This window comes from Oreochromis niloticus, linkage group LG16, assembly GCF_001858045.2.
Source record: "Oreochromis niloticus isolate F11D_XX linkage group LG16, O_niloticus_UMD_NMBU, whole genome shotgun sequence".
Taxonomy (NCBI): domain Eukaryota; kingdom Metazoa; phylum Chordata; class Actinopteri; order Cichliformes; family Cichlidae; genus Oreochromis; species Oreochromis niloticus.
In genome coordinates, this window is record NC_031987.2 from 19,721,623 (window position 1) to 19,740,265 (window position 18,643).

Sequence of the window (18,643 nt, forward strand, 5' to 3'; positions counted from 1 at the left end):
CCAACCTTTTTGGTAGTTTGTTAACAATAACTGCTTTATAGATCAGTAATAAATTACAGTTCTAGATTATTTTAAATCTTTTTGACTCAGTGATACAACATTCATTTATTAACACCTCATTCTTCTTCTTTGATCCTTTAGGGGTCGCCACGGTGGATCATCTGCCTCATTCTCACGCTATCCCTATATCCTCCTCCTCACACCAGCCCTCTGCATGTCCTCTGTCACCACAGCCATGAACCTTCTCTGTGATCTTCCTCTTTTTCCTCCAGCCTCGCAGCTCCATCTTTAAAATATATCTATTATCCCTCCTCTGCAAGTGCTCTCATCCTTGTCTCTCTAACTTTGTCTCCAAACCTACCATCAGCTATCATCTTGTAAACCTTCCCTTTCACTCATGCTGCTTTTGTCACAAATCACCCCTGACACTCGTCTCCACCCAGTCCACCCTGCCTGCACTCTCTTCTTCACCTCTCTTGTGCACTGTCCGTTGCTTTGGATTTTTGACCCAGTGTAGTTAAACTAATCCACCTTCACTATCTCTGCTCCTTGCAGCTTCACTATTATTAATGAAAATCGTTCATACATTATGTCAGTTGACAATACAGCCCTCTCAAGGGTAAGAGGAAAGAGAACAGAGAAAGAAGATCATGGAGAGACAAGGACAAAACACAATGGCAGAGAGAAGAAAAAAGTTAATGCCATGCTGTAGTGGTATGTAAATGCAGCTGTAGCATAAAGCGATAAGAGGAGAAGAAATGCTCATTGCATCTTAGCAAGTCCCCCAGCAATATTGCATCATAATCAAGACATGGTTCGGGGTCACCTGATCTAGCCCTACCTATAAGCTTAATAGAAAAAGGGAGAGTTTTAAGCCTAATCTTAAGAGTAAAGAAGGTATCTGCCTCCTCAAACTGGGAGCTGATTCCACAGAGGAGATTGCAAGCTGAAGGTTTTACCTGTTATTCTCCTTTTAGAAACTATATACATCAAAATATCACCAAAAATTAAGTGAAAAAAAACATCAGTCAAAGGAATCTTCAGAGCCAACTGATCCATTAGGTACGACGCCATATTTATTAAATAAATAATAGCAAAAGCTTTGTTTGTCTGGCATCTTACAAACACACAAAAGAGACAGCAGTTTAAATGTGAAATCAGGAGGTACGATGCCAAACATGCAAGATAAGGTTACAATAGAAGGGTGAGACGCGTGCACGCGCACATTATTACATTACTAAGCAGGATGACACTAATTAAAAGGATGTGCCCGAGGGCCGCGTGAGGTAAAAAGTGTTGGGGAGCGATAAAGAAGAGGCTTTTGTATCTAACATAGCAACAGTGCTGCATGACCACCGGTGCTCCGTGTCCGTGACAGCTGGGTCCATTTGAACTGACAGCCCGGCTTCGGCTCTCCATTGGTGGAAGAAGTCATCCATCCCGGGAGCGGGCCCGCCCCTTGTCCCCGACGCGGCACAGGAAAAAAGCCTTTGAAGTCGCGAGGGCGGTGCCGAGCAAATTATGCCATGTGGTGCTCGAGAGCGGCGTTTTTATTGGACGGCGGGAAAATGGTCACCGCCCGTTTTTGAAGGATTCCCTCTCTGATTGGCTCAATCGGCCACCCCAGATTCGCCGTGCGCGCGTTCACAGTTTTCCTATTCTCCCTCGCGAGTTACGTCAGCAGCGTGAACGTCTTTCCGTGACGCCGGAGCGATCCCTCGAACAATTTGCGGAAACGGCGTACCTACCATGCGCAGCGACAAAGACTGCGAGCCTGAAACCTATGGGGAAGGAATAAAAAAAGAAATTCCGTATCGTTGGACTCTGTGCTGAAAGACCAGTATTTTCTGAGGAGCTCACCGGCCTGGGGTCTCGGCAAAGACACCGAAATTTAACCGAGGCAAGGCTGGATTTAGAGTCGGCGTACGGCTAGTGAATTTGCTGAAGAAGACTGTAGCAGCTGGCAGATTTTCCGTTGGACCGTCTGTAGGCTAGGGTATAGCGAGGGAGCCGCCATGGCAGTCGGATCATTGAGCCTCCACATCGGGATATGAAGTGGAACTGCATGTGTTCCGAATCGTTAAGAAAACGCCGCATTTGTCACCGATCCGCACCGGATCAGCATCTGAACTAACCCTTCTTCATCTCCGTGAAAACGATTCCGCACCCCGAAAGAAATTACCGCTGGTTTTTAACCGTGGGGCCACAGGGAGAGGCCAGATTCATGACTATTTTAGTCGGATACGTGTCTTCAAAGGCCCGCTGAAAGAAAACCTGGAGCATAAGGAGGAAACGATGCTCTGATCGACCGTCGGTGGAAAAGAAAAGGGTCATTTAGTGGCGATACAAAGTAGTGTGAAGGATCCTGGGATAAGGGGATCTCTTTCTAGCTGACCTCCCTGAGAATTACAGTGATATTAATTTACTGTCACCCCCCCAACCCCCCTTTTTTGGATTTTTTTTTATTATTATTTTTTATTTTTGATGAGAAGGTTCGGCGAATCGATCAGCTCCGCCGTTTAAGCAAGTCACAGTCGAGAGAATCAAAGGGATCGTCGGATCATGTCGGGTCGGCCCAGGACCACATCCTTCGCAGAGAGCTGCAAGCCAGTGCCGCAGCCTTCAGCTTTCGGCAGCATGAAAGTCAGCAGTAAGTACTCCCGTGTAATTCTAGAGTGGCAGACTTTTCCTGCACGCACCAGGCCCACTGTGGGCTGCATATGCTCGCTTAAGTGTCCTCTCACTAACTAGGCTGGAAATGTGTCAAGTTAGCATACGGTTAGCTCCGGGAAGCTTATCTCTGTCATATATGTGTGTCACAGAGCGAGACTGGAGGCTGCTGAGCGGCACACACTGCTGCTCGCCCCGGTGTGGGCACACAGCGTTACGCGCTCTGTCGCGCCGCCCCGGGCCGGTCAGCCGGAGCAGGGTTAGCAGGCCGCGCCGGGAAGGGCCGGGCCGGGCCATAGGAAGGTAGTGTTGGCACAGGCCCAGGTCAAAACCAAGCCTCCTTCTTCCACCGCAGATCCGGCCTGATTATTGTCCATTTGAATGTAGACTAGATCGCGTAGAGATATTGCCACACAGCACCAATCACATGCGTAATGGAGTTAAAGCGATAGGTCCGGTCTATTACGCAACCGTCAGAGCGGAAGGTGCGCCCGTAGTTGAGTCGGGCGAAACTGACGCGATCCTAAGGGGGGTGGTTTATTAGCCCTGTTTCCACTACTTCCACGGGCCGTGTCGCGACGACCGGAGGGAGTGTGACATCGAGTATCCTGTTCATGAAGCCACGGTGGCACGGTGCCGGAGACCGCTTATAGACTGGCTGCAGAGAGGAAGCCATGCGACTGACTAGGCCTGTCAGCTGAGCAAGTGGCGGGGTGGGGGGCTGGCAATGTTGGTGCTAGACGCCTCTCTTTCGTCTAGTCTATCCATCACCACAACGATCTCAAGGCAAGGCGCACTCGCTCCCATTCGCTCTGTCTATATGCTGAAGATACTACTGCTGTACTGGTTATATTTAATGGCCCAGTTAGAGCTCACTCAGATGAAATAACATCAAATTAACACTAAAAGTCGTTTCATTGAAATTAATTTAGAAGTATGGCATCCTTACTATTAATGAGTATCGACTGTCGTAGATGGACACGTGCACATTTCCTAGTTACACCCCTGTCTTATCTGACACACAGATGGGTGTGGGTGGGGTGGAGTGGGGTTTGGGGGCACGTACCTGTTAAGGAATGCTGACGGAGCCTTAAGGGCTGTGATGTGAGCATGATGTATGTCAGTCGGGTGAGGCCTGAGGCTCAGGCTCATGTCTGGGCCTTGGTGTTGGAAACCGATTAGTGCACTGTGACACACACACTCCAAACCCAAGTCTAATTCTTGTCTTGCCCCAGATGCATGTATAGGTCAGGTCTGCTAAATGTGAGAATTAATTTTTTCAGACAAAAGTTTTGGATCCTCAACTTGATTTCTTTTTCTCTCATAGAGACTCATCTGGTGACTCAGTACGTTATTATCAACTAAAATAATAAGCTGAACCTCTAGTTGCTCAATTAAATAGGTGTTTGATAATCTGATGTCTAACAGCAGGTGGTGTTCATCTCCATGGAGGAAAGTAGAGTGGCTGATTGCTCAGATGTCCCCTATTGTAAAATTTCAGTCTGTGAAGCATTTCATGGAACCAACCCTTCCCAAAGTAATTTCCACCAAAGTAAGCAGCTCTGGCAGCTTCAGGGCCTTCTGTACATCGCAGATTCTGGGCGTGGACATTAGTAAAACATTGGTGAAAATGGTGGGTTATATTCATTTAGACTTTTATAAACGGGAAGGAAACCAGCAATTGTAAAGGTCAGTGGATATATATGCAGAGGGCCTCTTAGCAACACATTGTTGGTAGCAGCATCCAAGCACCCAAACAGAACATTATTAAGTTCCCAATCTTTAACGATCAAGGATGATAGCAAATCTTCATTGTCGATTGTGCTTAATCACTGAGTTTTATTTTTTCTTGTAACAAGCAGCTACATATAATTTACATTTCTTTTTAGTTATTGTTTTAATCTAAGGTAGGATCTGCCACACAGAAGTATGTGGTACGCAGTTTCAGTTGTATCAAAACTGTACTTTGGACTATGTCACTTAGCTGGAATCTACCTAGACTTGTTTATCCTTTCCTCCACCATCCTATAACACACACACACTTGGATATATACTTGCGCTCAAATGTGTGTGTAATAACTTGGCTGATGGTCCTAAGCAGCTGTAGCCACTGCGTATGATCCTGGAGAGAATGCTCTTACCCCTCCTACACAGGCAGACGGAAACACACATGCATATACATACATACAGTACATTCACACACCCACACGAGCACCCTCAGGTTTTGTTTTTTGGGGGGTGAGGCAGCTGGCCAGGAACAATGAGCAGCTTGTTTAGCATCTCAAAGCAGCAGCTCTCTCTTCCTCTTTTCTCCTTTTTCCTTTCTGTCCCCCTCTCACGTTTTACAAGTGATGACGAGAACAAAATGAACTAATTATACTCTTTGATTCCAAACGAAACAGCAGGCTTACAGACGAGACGAGGACCACCGGAATCGCTCGGGGTTTAGAAGAGAGATGAGATCTAATTTTTGTATTTTTTTGTGAGAGAGAAAGAGAGAGCGAGAAAGCTAAATAAGATGAGTGTAGTAGTGCAGCAATGGCTCTGCAGGCTGCACGCTACCCTGACATCTCCAATCCATGCACCAATATTATGTCTCCATCTCAGTGATTCTTGGCTAAGTTTGCTTTGCATTAGCTGTAACACTCGTTCCAGTAATGCAGTGAATTATCGCGTCAGCTTTAGAACGGGGGGATTCTGCAAAATTGTTTGTACCTGTGTCTGCATTACATGAGCGTCTGTCATGAAAGACACATGAATGCAGCACCAGTGGGGAAAAAAGAAAGAAAAATCTATTAATATTAATTAAAAAAATGAAGCACAGCAAGGAAAAAGTGACAGTGAAATATATAGCGTACACACTGGAATTGAAGCAGAATGTCAAAATTTTGTATCTTAATTGCTCTCAACTTGCTTCTAGGCAGCCACCACACTTTAAAGCAGTGTAGACTGAAAAAGAGGAGGCTGGAGAGGTTTAGAAGAAAATGCAACAGCTGTCACTGCCACTACCTGTGTGAATGCAAACCCCAAAAAAGGTATTGAAAAGTAGTACAACTGTTTGGTCCAATGCGTGGATGCTTCTGCTTGCAAGGTTCAGGCATAATGTGGCCTAAATGTTCCCCTGACTCGGCAGCGTAAAATATGACACACATCTTGAGCAAGGTTTAAAATCCAAGCTTAGTGGTAAGCACGTCAGGTTTTAGTTACCCTAAAGGTTATAAAAATATCTCTGCGTGCACGCTTCGGGGCTTGGGCCTATGTTTAGTTGGGTGTTGATGCTTGGACCTAAGGTTTCCCAGCAGAACACTGCCCTGTAACGAGTCATCTACATATCTCCTGTCAGTAGTTCCCTTGCTGTAGCTGATTGGTGTACGAGCAAGTCATTGTGTGCAATTCTTTGCCAAAATTCAGAAAGCGATGGACACATGGGCTGTTTGGCAGGCTTTGCATTCTTTGACATTCACTTGTAGTGATGCAACATGAATGGTGTGAAAATTATTATTCACACTGCAGTAAATACATGACTAATTTTATGACTGCAGCTTGATTACTGCTGCATATTTATACCCCTGTAGTACTTGTAAAGATTGTGGCTGATCATGCTGTGGGAGTCAAGTGTAAAATTACAAAGAAAATTTCTTTGTTTAGACTTCCGTGACAGACAAAATACTAATGCATTAGCTCTAGAAGGGGAAGAACTGTGCTATGGCATTAATAAAAAGAAGCATCTTGTCCAGAACTTGGACCATGGAATAGTGGACCGTGGAGGATTTGTCTTTAGAGTTATGCCATGTTATTCTGTTCACTATCAGTGCCAAGGCACTACTGTATATTAATAGCTAATAACTTTTTGAATTATCGTATACATGCCACAATGTGAGTGTGGTCATTTTGTGGCTAATGTTCTGTTTTGAGCAGCGATTAACAGATAATTTTAGTGGCAATATTATCTTTTTTGGGCGGGTTAAATTCTGTTGGGCTGTGATTAAAAGACATTACAAATTTGAGAAGAGTTTAACAAAACAATAAAGATGTAATTAATATTTGCCAGCCACAGGAAGACTTGAGAGTCAGAACTCAAAGTTCTTCACTGACTGTGACTATGAGGAGACGTCCACACAGGGAGCAATTTGTTGTCACGAGGCGTTTAGAGGCCGTAGAAAGTCAGTGACACTCGGCGACTTCAAGTGACTACGGGCAAAAAAATCCCACTGGTGACGCGTTGAAGCGACTACCAGTGAGAGGACAGGATACGGGTGATTGACATGACCTGGTAGGAAATACCTTAAAGGGTAACCTAGACAACTGGAACCTAGAATATATTTTATCGACCAACTGTCAGCGTCAAACCAGTGATTGCTGCCCTGTGCGGATGCAACCTAACCTGAAAGGGCTACCCTGTCACATGTCAATCAACATGTCCTTCCCTCTCATTGGTAGCTGCTTAATTTGCTCGTCTTGAGTTGATGAAAGTTTAACTCGGGATCCGCCCACCTTGCATTGCCAGCAGTTATTTTGCTCTACATCACCTGAAGTTGCTGAATATTGTTGACTATTTATGGTCTCTTGTTGCCAAAATGCTGCTGGTTGCTTCCTTTGTGGATGCCCCTTAAAAGTATTTCATTGCCCTCCACCAGGGAAAAATAAATGACAAAAAGCCTGAATAGAAGTGTTGCTTTTAGGCAACACTTTACAAACTTAATCATGTTACTCATCCCATAATAAGCTTCAAATGACTCCTTATTTATTATTCATGTCAGGAAAATTAAGATAATCCATAAGTCTGTAAGTTGAAAAGTTGTTTTTTTCCGCTTGATTTGATTTAGATGAACACAGATTAATTTATGACATTTGCTCATGTAGTTTTTCAGCAGCTTTATTAGAAATACAGGGTTGCACGTTTTATCAGCAGCAGCCCCACACGTGTCCTGCGACTACTCAGCGGCTGTGTTGTTGTGCCCTCGTTGTGCGCACACGTTAGCCATATTCAGCCGTGGCCTGAACTAGTCTGCTGACCTGAATCGAATATTGATGCCGCTGGCTAAACGTCGCATTGCAACAACCGTCTCTGCTCTGTCACTTTGTAGATATGTAATACAGCATACGTACATGGAGCGATGCACTGTGATTTATCTATTAACTAGTGTACTTGTTGCAGGCTGACTGATAAGTTAACAATCCCTGCACATGCTTGAAGCTGTTTGTTGTTGCACTGATTTCTCTGTTATTGGTGCAAAATTCATGTTCGCTTATATTTAAAGAACGCTTTACATGTAATAGAAGTTTTTACCAAATACTTTTGTGTTTGTTGGGGATATTTTATTATGAGGATGGACAGATTATTGGTTAAACGTTAGTATCAGCTAATATTGGCCCTTTTGACTGTAGAAATATTGGTAAAAATGATCATGTTTATTAATGCCTGGATCTATATTTTGTCTTTCCAATGTTTTTGAGTTTTCTAAATGTTAAATGACAAAGTGATTACGAACTAGATAGATAGATAGATAGATAGATAGATACTTTATTAATCCCCAAGGGGAAATTCAAGGTTCCAGCAGCTTAAGAACACCACACACACAGCATTCACTACAATGTACCAGGATGATACACAACAATCAACAAAACAACATTACTAAATCAATCTAAATCTAAATCAATCTAAATCAGCAGTAGCCAAGCGTATAATGTGCTGGGGATGCAGTCCTGTTTGAGGTGTGTGTCAGGATAATAATGCAATGGTGCAACAGTGCAAGGTTAAAATCTAGTGACCAACAGTAAATGTGTGCATATGTCAACATGTACAATAAAATGTAAGCACAGTAATTTAACAGTTCTAATATAAATATATGGGCAAATAATATAAAAACTAACCAGCAGTAGTATAAGAATTATGGCATCAGTGCAAGTCAGATACAATCATTGGTCAAGAATGACATATATGGACAATACAAAAAAAAAAAAAAAAAAAAAAAATGTAAACATGGTAATATAACAGTTCTAGTATAAATATAAATATATGGGCAAATAAGATAAAACAGAATAAAGTGTACGCATGGTAATATAACAGTTCAAGTATAAATATATTGGCAAATAAGATAAAACAGAATAACAGTAGGCTAGTATAAGAGTAATAGCATTAGTGCAAGTAAACATAGTAGTATAAGAGTTCTAGCAGCAGTGCAGGGATAAGGTACAGTACACAATATGGGCAGATAAGTCCTGTGAATGTATTAGAAGGTGGCGGTGCAGATAGACTATGCAGAGAAGACCAACTCTCCTTTTCCCTTAAGTGAAGCATTGTAAAGTTGTATGGCCCTGGGTACAAATGACTTCCTGAGTCTGTCTGTTGCGCATGTCAGGGAGCGCAGTCTCCAGCTGATCAAGCTCTTCTGCTGTATGATAGTGGTGTGGAGTGGATGACAGTCATTGTCCAGGATGTTGAGTATCTTGTTCATAGTCCTTTTGTCTGATACTGAAGTGATACACTCCAGTTCAGCTCCCACAACAGAGCCAGCTTTCCTTACCAGCCTGTCTAGTTGCCCAGCATCCCTCTTCTTAATGCTTCCTCCCCAGCATGCCACAGCATAGAAGAGGACGCTGGCAACAACAGACTGGTAAAACATCCTGAGGAGCTTGCTGCAGACATTGAAGGACCGCAGCCTCCTCAGGAAGTACAGCCTGCTCTGCCCCTTCTTGTAGATTGCTGCAGTGTTGGCTGACCAGTCCAGTTTATCGTCTAGATGTATTCCCAGGTACTTGTATGTGTTCACCACCTCCACATTGACCCCCTCGATGGTGACTGGCAGCAGGGCATGCTTAGACTTCCTGAAATCCACCACCATTTCCTTGGTCTTAGCAGTGTTGAGTTGTAGGTGGTTGAGTCTGCACCATTGCACAAAGTCCTCCACCAGGCTCCTGTATTCCTCCTCTTGCCCGTCCCTGATACAGCCCACAATTGCAGTGTCGTCCGAAAACTTCTGCATGTGGCATGACTCCGTGTTGTAACAGAAGTCAGAAGTGTACAGGGTGAACAGGACTGGAGAGAGCACTGTTCCCTGTGGAGCTCCGGTGCTGCTGATGACAGCACCGGAGACAGTTTTTTTAAAAATCCTAACTGCTCTAAAATGCAGTTAGAGCAGTTAGGATTTTTAAAAAAATTATTATAGTAAAGATTTGCTTGTTTTCCTGGTTTACTTATTAGAATAAATAGGTGCCCTTTGCTTTATAGGAAGTTACATTTCTTCTCACATGTGAACTGAAGGTAATTCCTAATTGTGTGCAATTGTAATAGTTTCTCTAGTCTGTGTGAAACGGCGTCCAGTTAGTCACTCAAATGTCATTTGATCGCTTGGTCATTCCTTCCTTACGGCAGTGTGGGTTCCCAGTGAGAGGCTTGTATGTGTTTGTGAGCAGGCACAGACTTTTCTCACGGTTTGAGGAAGTGCAGAGGCGTCATAGAAATGGCCCTGTTGGAATATATGTAGGCAGAGTCATATTCCTCTCTGTCCGCAGTCCTGGAAAGTCTATTTCTGTTGGTACAGAATCTAGCTTTAGTTTCCCTTTCTAGACTTGGTCCTGGAGAGAGAAGCTGTCTGTTTTTCTTTTTTTTTTTTTTTTTTGGTTTCTCAGACCCCTCCACTGTTTTCTCCCATTTCTTCCGTATTCTTTGATTGTAATTGCATCTTTGGTAATGGGGCCTCTCGCTGGCCACACAGCAGCAGAATAAAGCTTGCAAACGCACATTAATAATTTTATGTCTGGATTGAGCCTGTGTGAGTGTCGGCGTCTGTGGGGGGATTATTTGCATCGAAATCAATGGCGGTGTTGGAAAATAAACTCAGCAAACCAGTGAAAGTAAGAAATAAGACTGGTTAACCTCCACACCCTTGGTTATGGTTTAAGGTCAAATGTTGATTTGTGGATTAGCGGTGCGGGGTTAATCAGCCTGAGGAAAATTGTTGATTCAAAACACACATGCAGAAAAACCCATGACCTGGTACTTTACTAGAAATCAGCATGACGTGCACACCCACTCAATGTGGGTGAACGGACCGGCCTTCCAGAGTCCATCCAACCCCTGGTGTTTTCTGCCTACCACTGTGAGAAATGTAGGGAAAATTAGAGGAGAATGCGTTTGATATTTTTGACTTGTTTAGGCTCCTCCTCTGAAGTCTGCGTTAAGTTCAGACCTGCCCAGTCAGTTTCCTCTGTTTTATAGCTCTTTCCACTTGCGCTTTTTTTTTTGTCTGTCTGAGGCTAAAGCTGATAGGCATGAGAGTAACACGGTTCAAATGTTCATCAGTAATACATGGCGGTCCTAGGCTGCGTTGTATGACTTGTGAATCGAGGACCAATTTGACGCTTTGATGACCAAAGACAGCCTGCAGCAAAATTCAGAAACGGTGTCAGAGAACGAGTTCTCACAGTGTGACCTACATTTAAAAGCCAGTCCATCAGAAATGAATCAATACACCAGTCAACTGTCGTTCTGAATAAAGTTCAGTTTGAAGATTTTTTTTTTTTTTATATTCTTTTAGTTTTTAAATGCTTGGAAGCATTGCTGCAGTGGTCACACAGTCGTCTGGTTTTCTGTGAAATATCTTTGGATTTTAAGACGGTGAGCTCTGAGACTCTCAGGATCATGAGCGTTTTTACTCTTGTTTCATGTATTTCAGACAAAATAATTAGGAGAGAATATAATAAATAGATCAAAACATTGGGAAAATCAATCTACTTGGATCTGAACACTTGTGTGTTGCTTGTGTCTTTGTCTCTATCTTCAGGGGACAAAGATGGCAGCAAGGTAACAACAGTTGTGGCCACTCCAGGCCAAGGCCCCGACCGGCCACAGGAAGTCAGCTACACGGACACCAAGGTCATCGGCAATGGCTCATTTGGCGTCGTCTACCAAGCTAAACTCTGCGACTCTGGAGAGCTGGTGGCCATCAAGAAGGTCCTGCAAGACAAGAGGTTTAAGGTAAAACTTGTTATGACTGAGAACAGCTGCAGGCATAAATGACGAGTGTGCATATAAACGCAAACTCGATGTTCACCCTCCAAATCACCCTTTTTTTTAACAAAGAAATTCATGCAATCAGAGTCGAGATGTGTGGCATTAATGAATGTTATTGGGTAACCGTGAAAGAGACATGAATGGGGTGATCTTTCACACGAACGGGAGATCAGAGAAGCTTTGAAACAAAAGAAAACAAAAGAAGAGTGGGAAAGTTTGTCATTCAGCACATTCCTACTTTAAAGCGTGTCTTTTCTTCTTCTTGCAGAGAATGTGCATATTTGTGTAGTAGTGGAGCGGAGGTCTTTTCTCACACCAACAAACTCAAACACATAAATACTCAGTCATCCGTCAGGTTGCAAACGTCATGTTTCCAAGTAGAGCTCTGCTGGAAATCTCCTCCTGTGCTTTGGATAGATTTGACTGATGGCTTGTTGTTCCTTCATTTGGGCAACATTGTCTTTGCTCCACTGGTTCATGGCCTCTGCTGAGTGTTTTTGGGTGGAAATAAGTGTCCTGAGGATCATGCGGATAGGATGTTTATATGAAACACACAAACTTGATAATAAGATGTATATAAGCAACATTAGCTGGGATTATTTCTGAGTGCTTAGGATAGCATATTTGGGTCTCTCGGACTGGTTAAGGGTTTGTCCTTGTTTCAGAAATCAGGATATGATGTTTATGTGGCAAAGACAAAATGGGATACTTCAAAAACTCATGTTCATATAAACAAACTCATTGTCCCTGCCACTAGACCTCAGAAAGCAAAGCTTGCAGGGTAGCTGTTTAGAGTTTCATCAAGTTTAAAGGCTTTAAAAAATGAGCTTCCACAGTATTTTAAGTGTGTGATCAGGCTGAGGTTAAACTGGGTAACAGCTCAAAGTGTTAAGCTTACAGTTGTTGTTTTTTTAGTATATATAGAACATTTGTTAAATCTTACCAAGCTCTTCCTAACCTTTTTCTGGGATGCTTCACTTAAAAAGCAGCCATAAACTCTAACACAGGGATCAAAGTTTGATTTTTTTATATTATACATTACCAGGATACCATCAGTCAACTTTGTTTCACTTTCACCACAAAAATGATATCTGTTAACTTAGCTGGGCTCCACATTTTTACCCAGGTCACCTACACTGGTTCTGTTCCTCACCACTGAAGCCAGTGCAGTCTAATTAGGGATGTTATTGGATTTAGTAATACCAATACTATTATTGAGTCTGCTTATAGGGCTTATTCTTTATTGATTCTTTTATTGATTGTTGATCAATTTTCTGAAAAAAGGAGGCCCATTCTTGTTTTCAGCAGCCAGTATAGCAACAAAATATAAAAATAGCTTATGTTAGACTCAGGTAGTCAACATGCGATCATTGCTAAAGGAAGTTATTAAGCTTGCAGGTGTGTGATTATGATGTACTGGACAGTTTAGTAATGGTTCTTAACTGGAACTTGGTCTTTGAAATGTAAATCAAATTTTAATGTAAATTATTTTGGTCTGCGTCACCTTTCATCTATAACATTTGGTAAACTATAGTAGTCACATGTTTCAGTTTCTTTAGGCTCCAGTCACGCAGGATAGAGATCCGTCGGCAACCCACTGCAAACTTCAATTCAATTCAGTTTTATTTATATAGCACCAAATCACAACAATAGTGGCCTCAAGGTGCTTTATATTGTAAGGTAGGTACCCTACAATATTACATACTGAGAAAAACCCAACAATTATATGAGCCCCTATGAGCAAGCACTTTGGCGACAGTGGGAAGGAAAAACTCCCTTTTAACAGGAAGAAACCTCCGGCAGAACCAGGCTCAGGGAGGGGCGGCCATCTGCTGCGACCGGTTAGGGTGAGAGAGGGAAGATGGGATAAAAGACATGCTGTGGAAGAGAGCCAGCGGTTAATAACAGGTATGATTCAGTGCAGAGAGGTCTATTAACACATAGTGAGTGAGAAAGGTGACTGAAGAAGAAATACTCAATGCATCATGGGAATTCCCCAGCAGCCTAAACCTATTGCAGCATAACTAAAGGAAGATTTAGGGTCACCTGATCCAGGGCTAACTATGCTTTAGCAAAAAGGAAAGTTTTAAGCCTAATATTAAAAGTACAGATAGTGTCTGTTTCCCGAATCCAAACGGGAAGCTGGTTCCACAGAAGAGGGGCCTGAAAACTGAAGGCTCTCCCTCCCATTCTACTTTTAAATACTCTAGGAACAACAAGTAGGCCTGCAGTGCGAGAGCTCTAATAGGGTGATATGGTACTATAAGGTCATTAAGATAAGATGGGGCCTGATTATTTAAGACCTTGTATGTGAGGAGCAGGATTTTGAATTTAATTCTGGATTTAACAGGAAGCCAATGAAGGGGAACCAATCTAGGAGAAATATGCTATCTCTTTCTAGTCTCTGCCTTTTTTTTGATTAACTGAAACCACTGTAAGCTACAGGAAATGCTTGTGAGTGGTTGCTACCTCCTTGGAATTGTCTTGGTTACAATCAGATAGCTTGTAGTTTGGAAGAGAGACGCAAACGTGTCTACAAACAGCGCCTCTGCTCACAGACTGGTGGTGAAACTGTGAAAAGTACAATACAAATGGAAATGAAGAGGGTTAGCCTCGAAAGTAGAAGCTACACCTTTATGAGACATGTCAGCAGTAAAGCTTAATTTAGACTTCTGCAGGAAATGTATGTCTTAACTTACATAGTAACTCCTCTTATCTCCACACTGCAACCTTTCACGCCACTCGAGTGGTTGTGGTCGTCGACCCAACGTGTAGTTAAATTTCTCGGGAGGTGCCTGTCTGGTTACGTAGAAGGCTGTGGCCTAGGGTTAAAATAGGATTCCAGTTATTGCGTACGTTACAATGTAGCTCTGACGCAGGAGTATAATTTACATGTTAGGCTTAAACTTCTACTTTGAAAGTGAACTTTGTCTTTGTGTCAATGCAAACTAAGGGTGACCATGGCAGGATTTTTTTGTTGTGTTTTTTGGTGCAACGCTGTCTTCGCAACCGACAACCCCTAGCGACAGCCAGCAACCTCCAACAACTTGTCAGCCAGGTGGGGAATACACATTTTTCCCGGCAACTGAAGGTTACCAGGGGCTCACCAGCAAACCTCCAGATTTGCTGCCCTCCCAACTACAACTGAAAGTCACGCCTTAAAAAAATGAGTGCACTATTGTCGTGTGAGACTATATATTTGTCATACACACAGACAGCCAATACAGTAACAACTACCAACTGAGTTGGGGTTGGTTTGAGTGGGCTATTCCAGCCTAAGCACAGCAATTACTTTGCAGCTCTGAATGGACTCAGACGCTTAATTTCTAACCTCACAGGCAAAAATAAGAAGTTTTTGCGATGATTAAAGGAGACACATTTCAACTGTAAAATTACTGCGAAAAACAATTTATACCTTACATCTCTGACCTTGTGATGCTGTAAAGTCTGTGTACATTTTACCCATAAGCTTTTATTTCACTCTGTTACAAGAGATGCTTTAATTGTAGACATATGACTAGGGGGAAAAAAAGCACAGACGTTACTAAAAATAGCAGTGGCTATGTCGTCAGAGAATGGTTCCAGTAAACAATGGCTGCAAACCAGGAGAACCCTGAAGCAGTTCACATTTACATGCATTTAAACGTAAAACTGAAAATACAAAATGAAATGCTGGCATGAAGAAAAAAGGAAAAAACGAACTAAAACTGTGTATTGACAATGATAAATGGGTAGGTTATGTGTCATACTACATACATACCCCCATTATAAATAAATAAATAAGTAGTATGTCTAATGGGAATAAAGTCTGTTAATATTTGATTTAAGCTTGGAAGGCAGAGCTATTCCCTTCTCGCTCATCATTTTATGTCCGTGTTATTCTTAGGAGGAGAACGCTCACTGTTATCTTGTAGACTCCCATCCTGCTGCTCTTTTTGTTTTTCCCATAACTGTGAGAACTGCTCACAAAGTTCAGTCAAATGTATTTGCCTGTAGCGTTTTCACCCAACTGGTACAGCTAAATGCTTGAGCAACTCAAAACCCTGGGTTTAACCTGTTGGAGATTCAGCAGAGTGTTTTTTTTCCTCAGGATGTGCTAGTCCTTTGCTCTGTGAAGCCAGACAAGATGAATGATGTCACTTAATGGTGTAGGGGGTCGGACATCTGCCACCAAATTCGCGGTGCTCGTTACGGACGCTCACACTGTCTTTTTGTGGCACTGCGTGCCGGCCCCGGTGAAGTCACATCCTGCTCTTCCTGTTAGCCTGTGGTTAGCATGACGTGCTAGCTGCCGCCTCCTCTTTTAAACAGCTCAGTGAAGCTCACGCTGTTTTGATTGTTCAGTTTCCTCTTTAGAGAAGACCCTCTGCCTCAGCTGGCTGTCGCTCTTTCCGCCTCGTCTTTCTCGCTGCTTCATCTGCACGTCCTCCTCATGAACAGCTTGTTAGGAAAAATGAAGCAAATGAGGGCTAAGACTCTTCACATGACTGTCAAGCATGCAGCACACACACACACACACACACACACACACACACACACATAAACACCTGCGTTCTATTTTCTTCTCCCCCACTTCAAAAGCCTTTTGTCCATACTTCTGCTTTTTTCCTGTCTGATTTAGTGCTCATCTGTGAAGTGAGCGTGGGTCGAGTAAACCATGCCAGTCCAACATGTGTGAACGTTTTATTTTCTCTCACTGGCACACACACACGCGCACACACACACGCACACACACACACACACACACACACACGCAACCAATTCAAGTCAAGTCAAACAGGGTAATCATGTGAATAGGCTTCTGGTTTAACTGTGAGGCAGCTTTGGTGGGCTCACAGTGTTCTTGTTGTCCATTATGGGATGGGTCCTTCTCCCTTCCCATCTGAGGGATCACATATCAGCCTATCGGAAAATGGATGCTCACATTAGAACGCGCTCTCACACAGACCGAGAGCACGCCTGATGGCAGATACTTGTAAAAATTATTAACGAATAAAGAAAAATGGAGAAAATAAGAAATCCTGTAAATACTCTGTAGCTGAAACCTGATCGATTTAACCCCGTACATGTTTAGTTTTTTTAATTTATAAGTGTCTGTTTGACAGTTTTGAGTAGCACTCATAGAGAAACCCCTTTGTTCTTTTGTTTTGGATGATTTACAGTTTGAGTGGGCCTGAGAGGGACCACATGTCTATTTTAATTGCATTTAACTTATACATAAACAACATTTCTTTTCATTAGTTATATTTAAACCACATCAGATTTATTACTGTTTCGTTTGTTTGATTGTACAAGTACGTTACAGTATTTATAATCAATTTATGTTCTCGCACAACGACAGCTAGGTATCATTGCCACACACAATCCAAAATCTTCATTGTTGCTGTAGGAAGCCATTTAAAACGACAAACCCAAGGGGCTAGTTGACTCGTCTGGAAGTATGAGATGGGATTAATTAGAGTAGGACAGGGCTCGTGTTTGCGAAGGTTGTATTGTTCTGTGGCTTTGGCGTTTTCAATCTTTTTGGGAGCTGGATGCAGCGTGGTTTTGGCAGCATCAGCTGCGCGAGGCGCTCAGGTGTAGTTCTTGCAGCCGCCTCAAATCAAGTCATTTTTCTCTCTTTTCTCTCGGTCTCTGCTGTCTGTGCCGCTCACACTCTGGGGGATGATAGGTCAGCAGGATGGACTGCAGTATAACTGGAGCTGGGTTGGGCTTTACTCGACAGCCTTTCCACTCCTCCTCCATATGCTACTGTCTCTCTCTCTGTCTCTCACACAGAGACACACCCTCGGACACTCCAGCACCAAAAGACGAGGGCGTTGCCTGCGGCCGGTCTTTGACCCCGTGTGCAGTGATGTCACTTGGTGATGTGGGGGGTTGTGTGTGTGTGTGTGTGGTTGTCGTGGCTGCGCAAAGGGTAAAAAAGCAGGGGGAAGACTGTGGGGATGATTTGCATCAGCTTAAGTGAATTAGACTGGGGGGTTGTCTACAGGAGGCTATTGAGCTACCAGATGCTCTGTTGTGCTGCTGTTGTTTAGGTGGAGAGGACCTAACCCTGCTAACGCGACATGGGTTTAAAGCCTTATAAAGACAAGGACAGCTGCAAGCATCATCCCGACCCACGTAAGGGACTTTTCATGAGTCACAGCTTCAGATAGACAGTTCAAACCACACACTGTTTTGTCACCCACGTTTATCCATATTTCTTTTTAAGAAAACCGCAGATTCAAAGGCAAAACTGTGAGCTTGAAATCTTTTGGATTGTGGAATTGGCATTTTTTTGTGTTGTTGCATATAATGAACAAATTTACCCATTCTGCTATCTTACACTGAGCGGCAAAACCAGACGATCCCAGTCTGGAGGCTTTTAAAGGCTTTTGGAATGATCGTCTCGACTTGGAAATAAGCAGTTAAACAGTTATCAAAGCCATTGATAAATAATACTATAAATTTCAGTTAATCATTAGATTAGTCAAAGAGGAAGAGTCAATCTCTAGCTGCTGTGTTATATACTAATAGTAGCACTGATGTTAAGCCCCTTTATTAAATAAAAGCAAAGAGATGAACCTTCAGTTAGTAGTTGTGTATCCCTACTTAATGTGTTTTTACTCCCAATGATACTAGACAATTTGTGGGATGGATAAGTTGCTTAAAAGCACAACAGAGTCTCTTAACTTCGTAGTTTCAATCGATCACTCTCTGTTTAAAGTCCAAAGCTCACAAAGTAGTTTCCTTTGACACCACATGTGCATCCAATTTAAACAACACAAAGATGATTTGCGTGCAGTGCTTCTAAACCAATCCTGAAACCTGTCTTTAGACAAGTTCAGACAGTGATTCGGGTTATCAGCAGCTCTGTGGTCAGCCACCTAACTGCACATCTCGCAAATGGCTTTACATCTTTTTTCATCCAGAAACCGACAGCAGAGTCTCTGATGTTGAGTGGTTGACACTTGG

The 18,643-nt window shown here is 42.9% G+C and overlaps 1 protein-coding gene across 3 annotated transcripts in view; it reads left to right on the forward strand.

Annotated features, from left to right (window-relative positions):
• The first annotated feature begins 1,501 nt into the window (after nt 1–1,501).
• The window catches only part of gsk3ba (glycogen synthase kinase 3 beta, genome duplicate a), a 35,852-nt gene continuing 18,710 nt past the window's right edge, over nt 1,502–18,643 (forward strand). Inside the window, exons 1-2 of one of the 3 annotated variants that reach the window (XM_019353012.2) lie at nt 1,502–2,650; nt 11,457–11,650. In XM_019353012.2, coding sequence (XP_019208557.1) covers nt 2,563–2,650; nt 11,457–11,650 — 282 coding nt within the window. In that variant the 5' untranslated portion in view covers nt 1,502–2,562. The remainder of the gene's footprint in view (nt 2,651–11,456; nt 11,651–18,643) is intronic. The other 2 variants (XM_013276195.3, XM_003452895.5) reach the window with 2 other exon arrangements.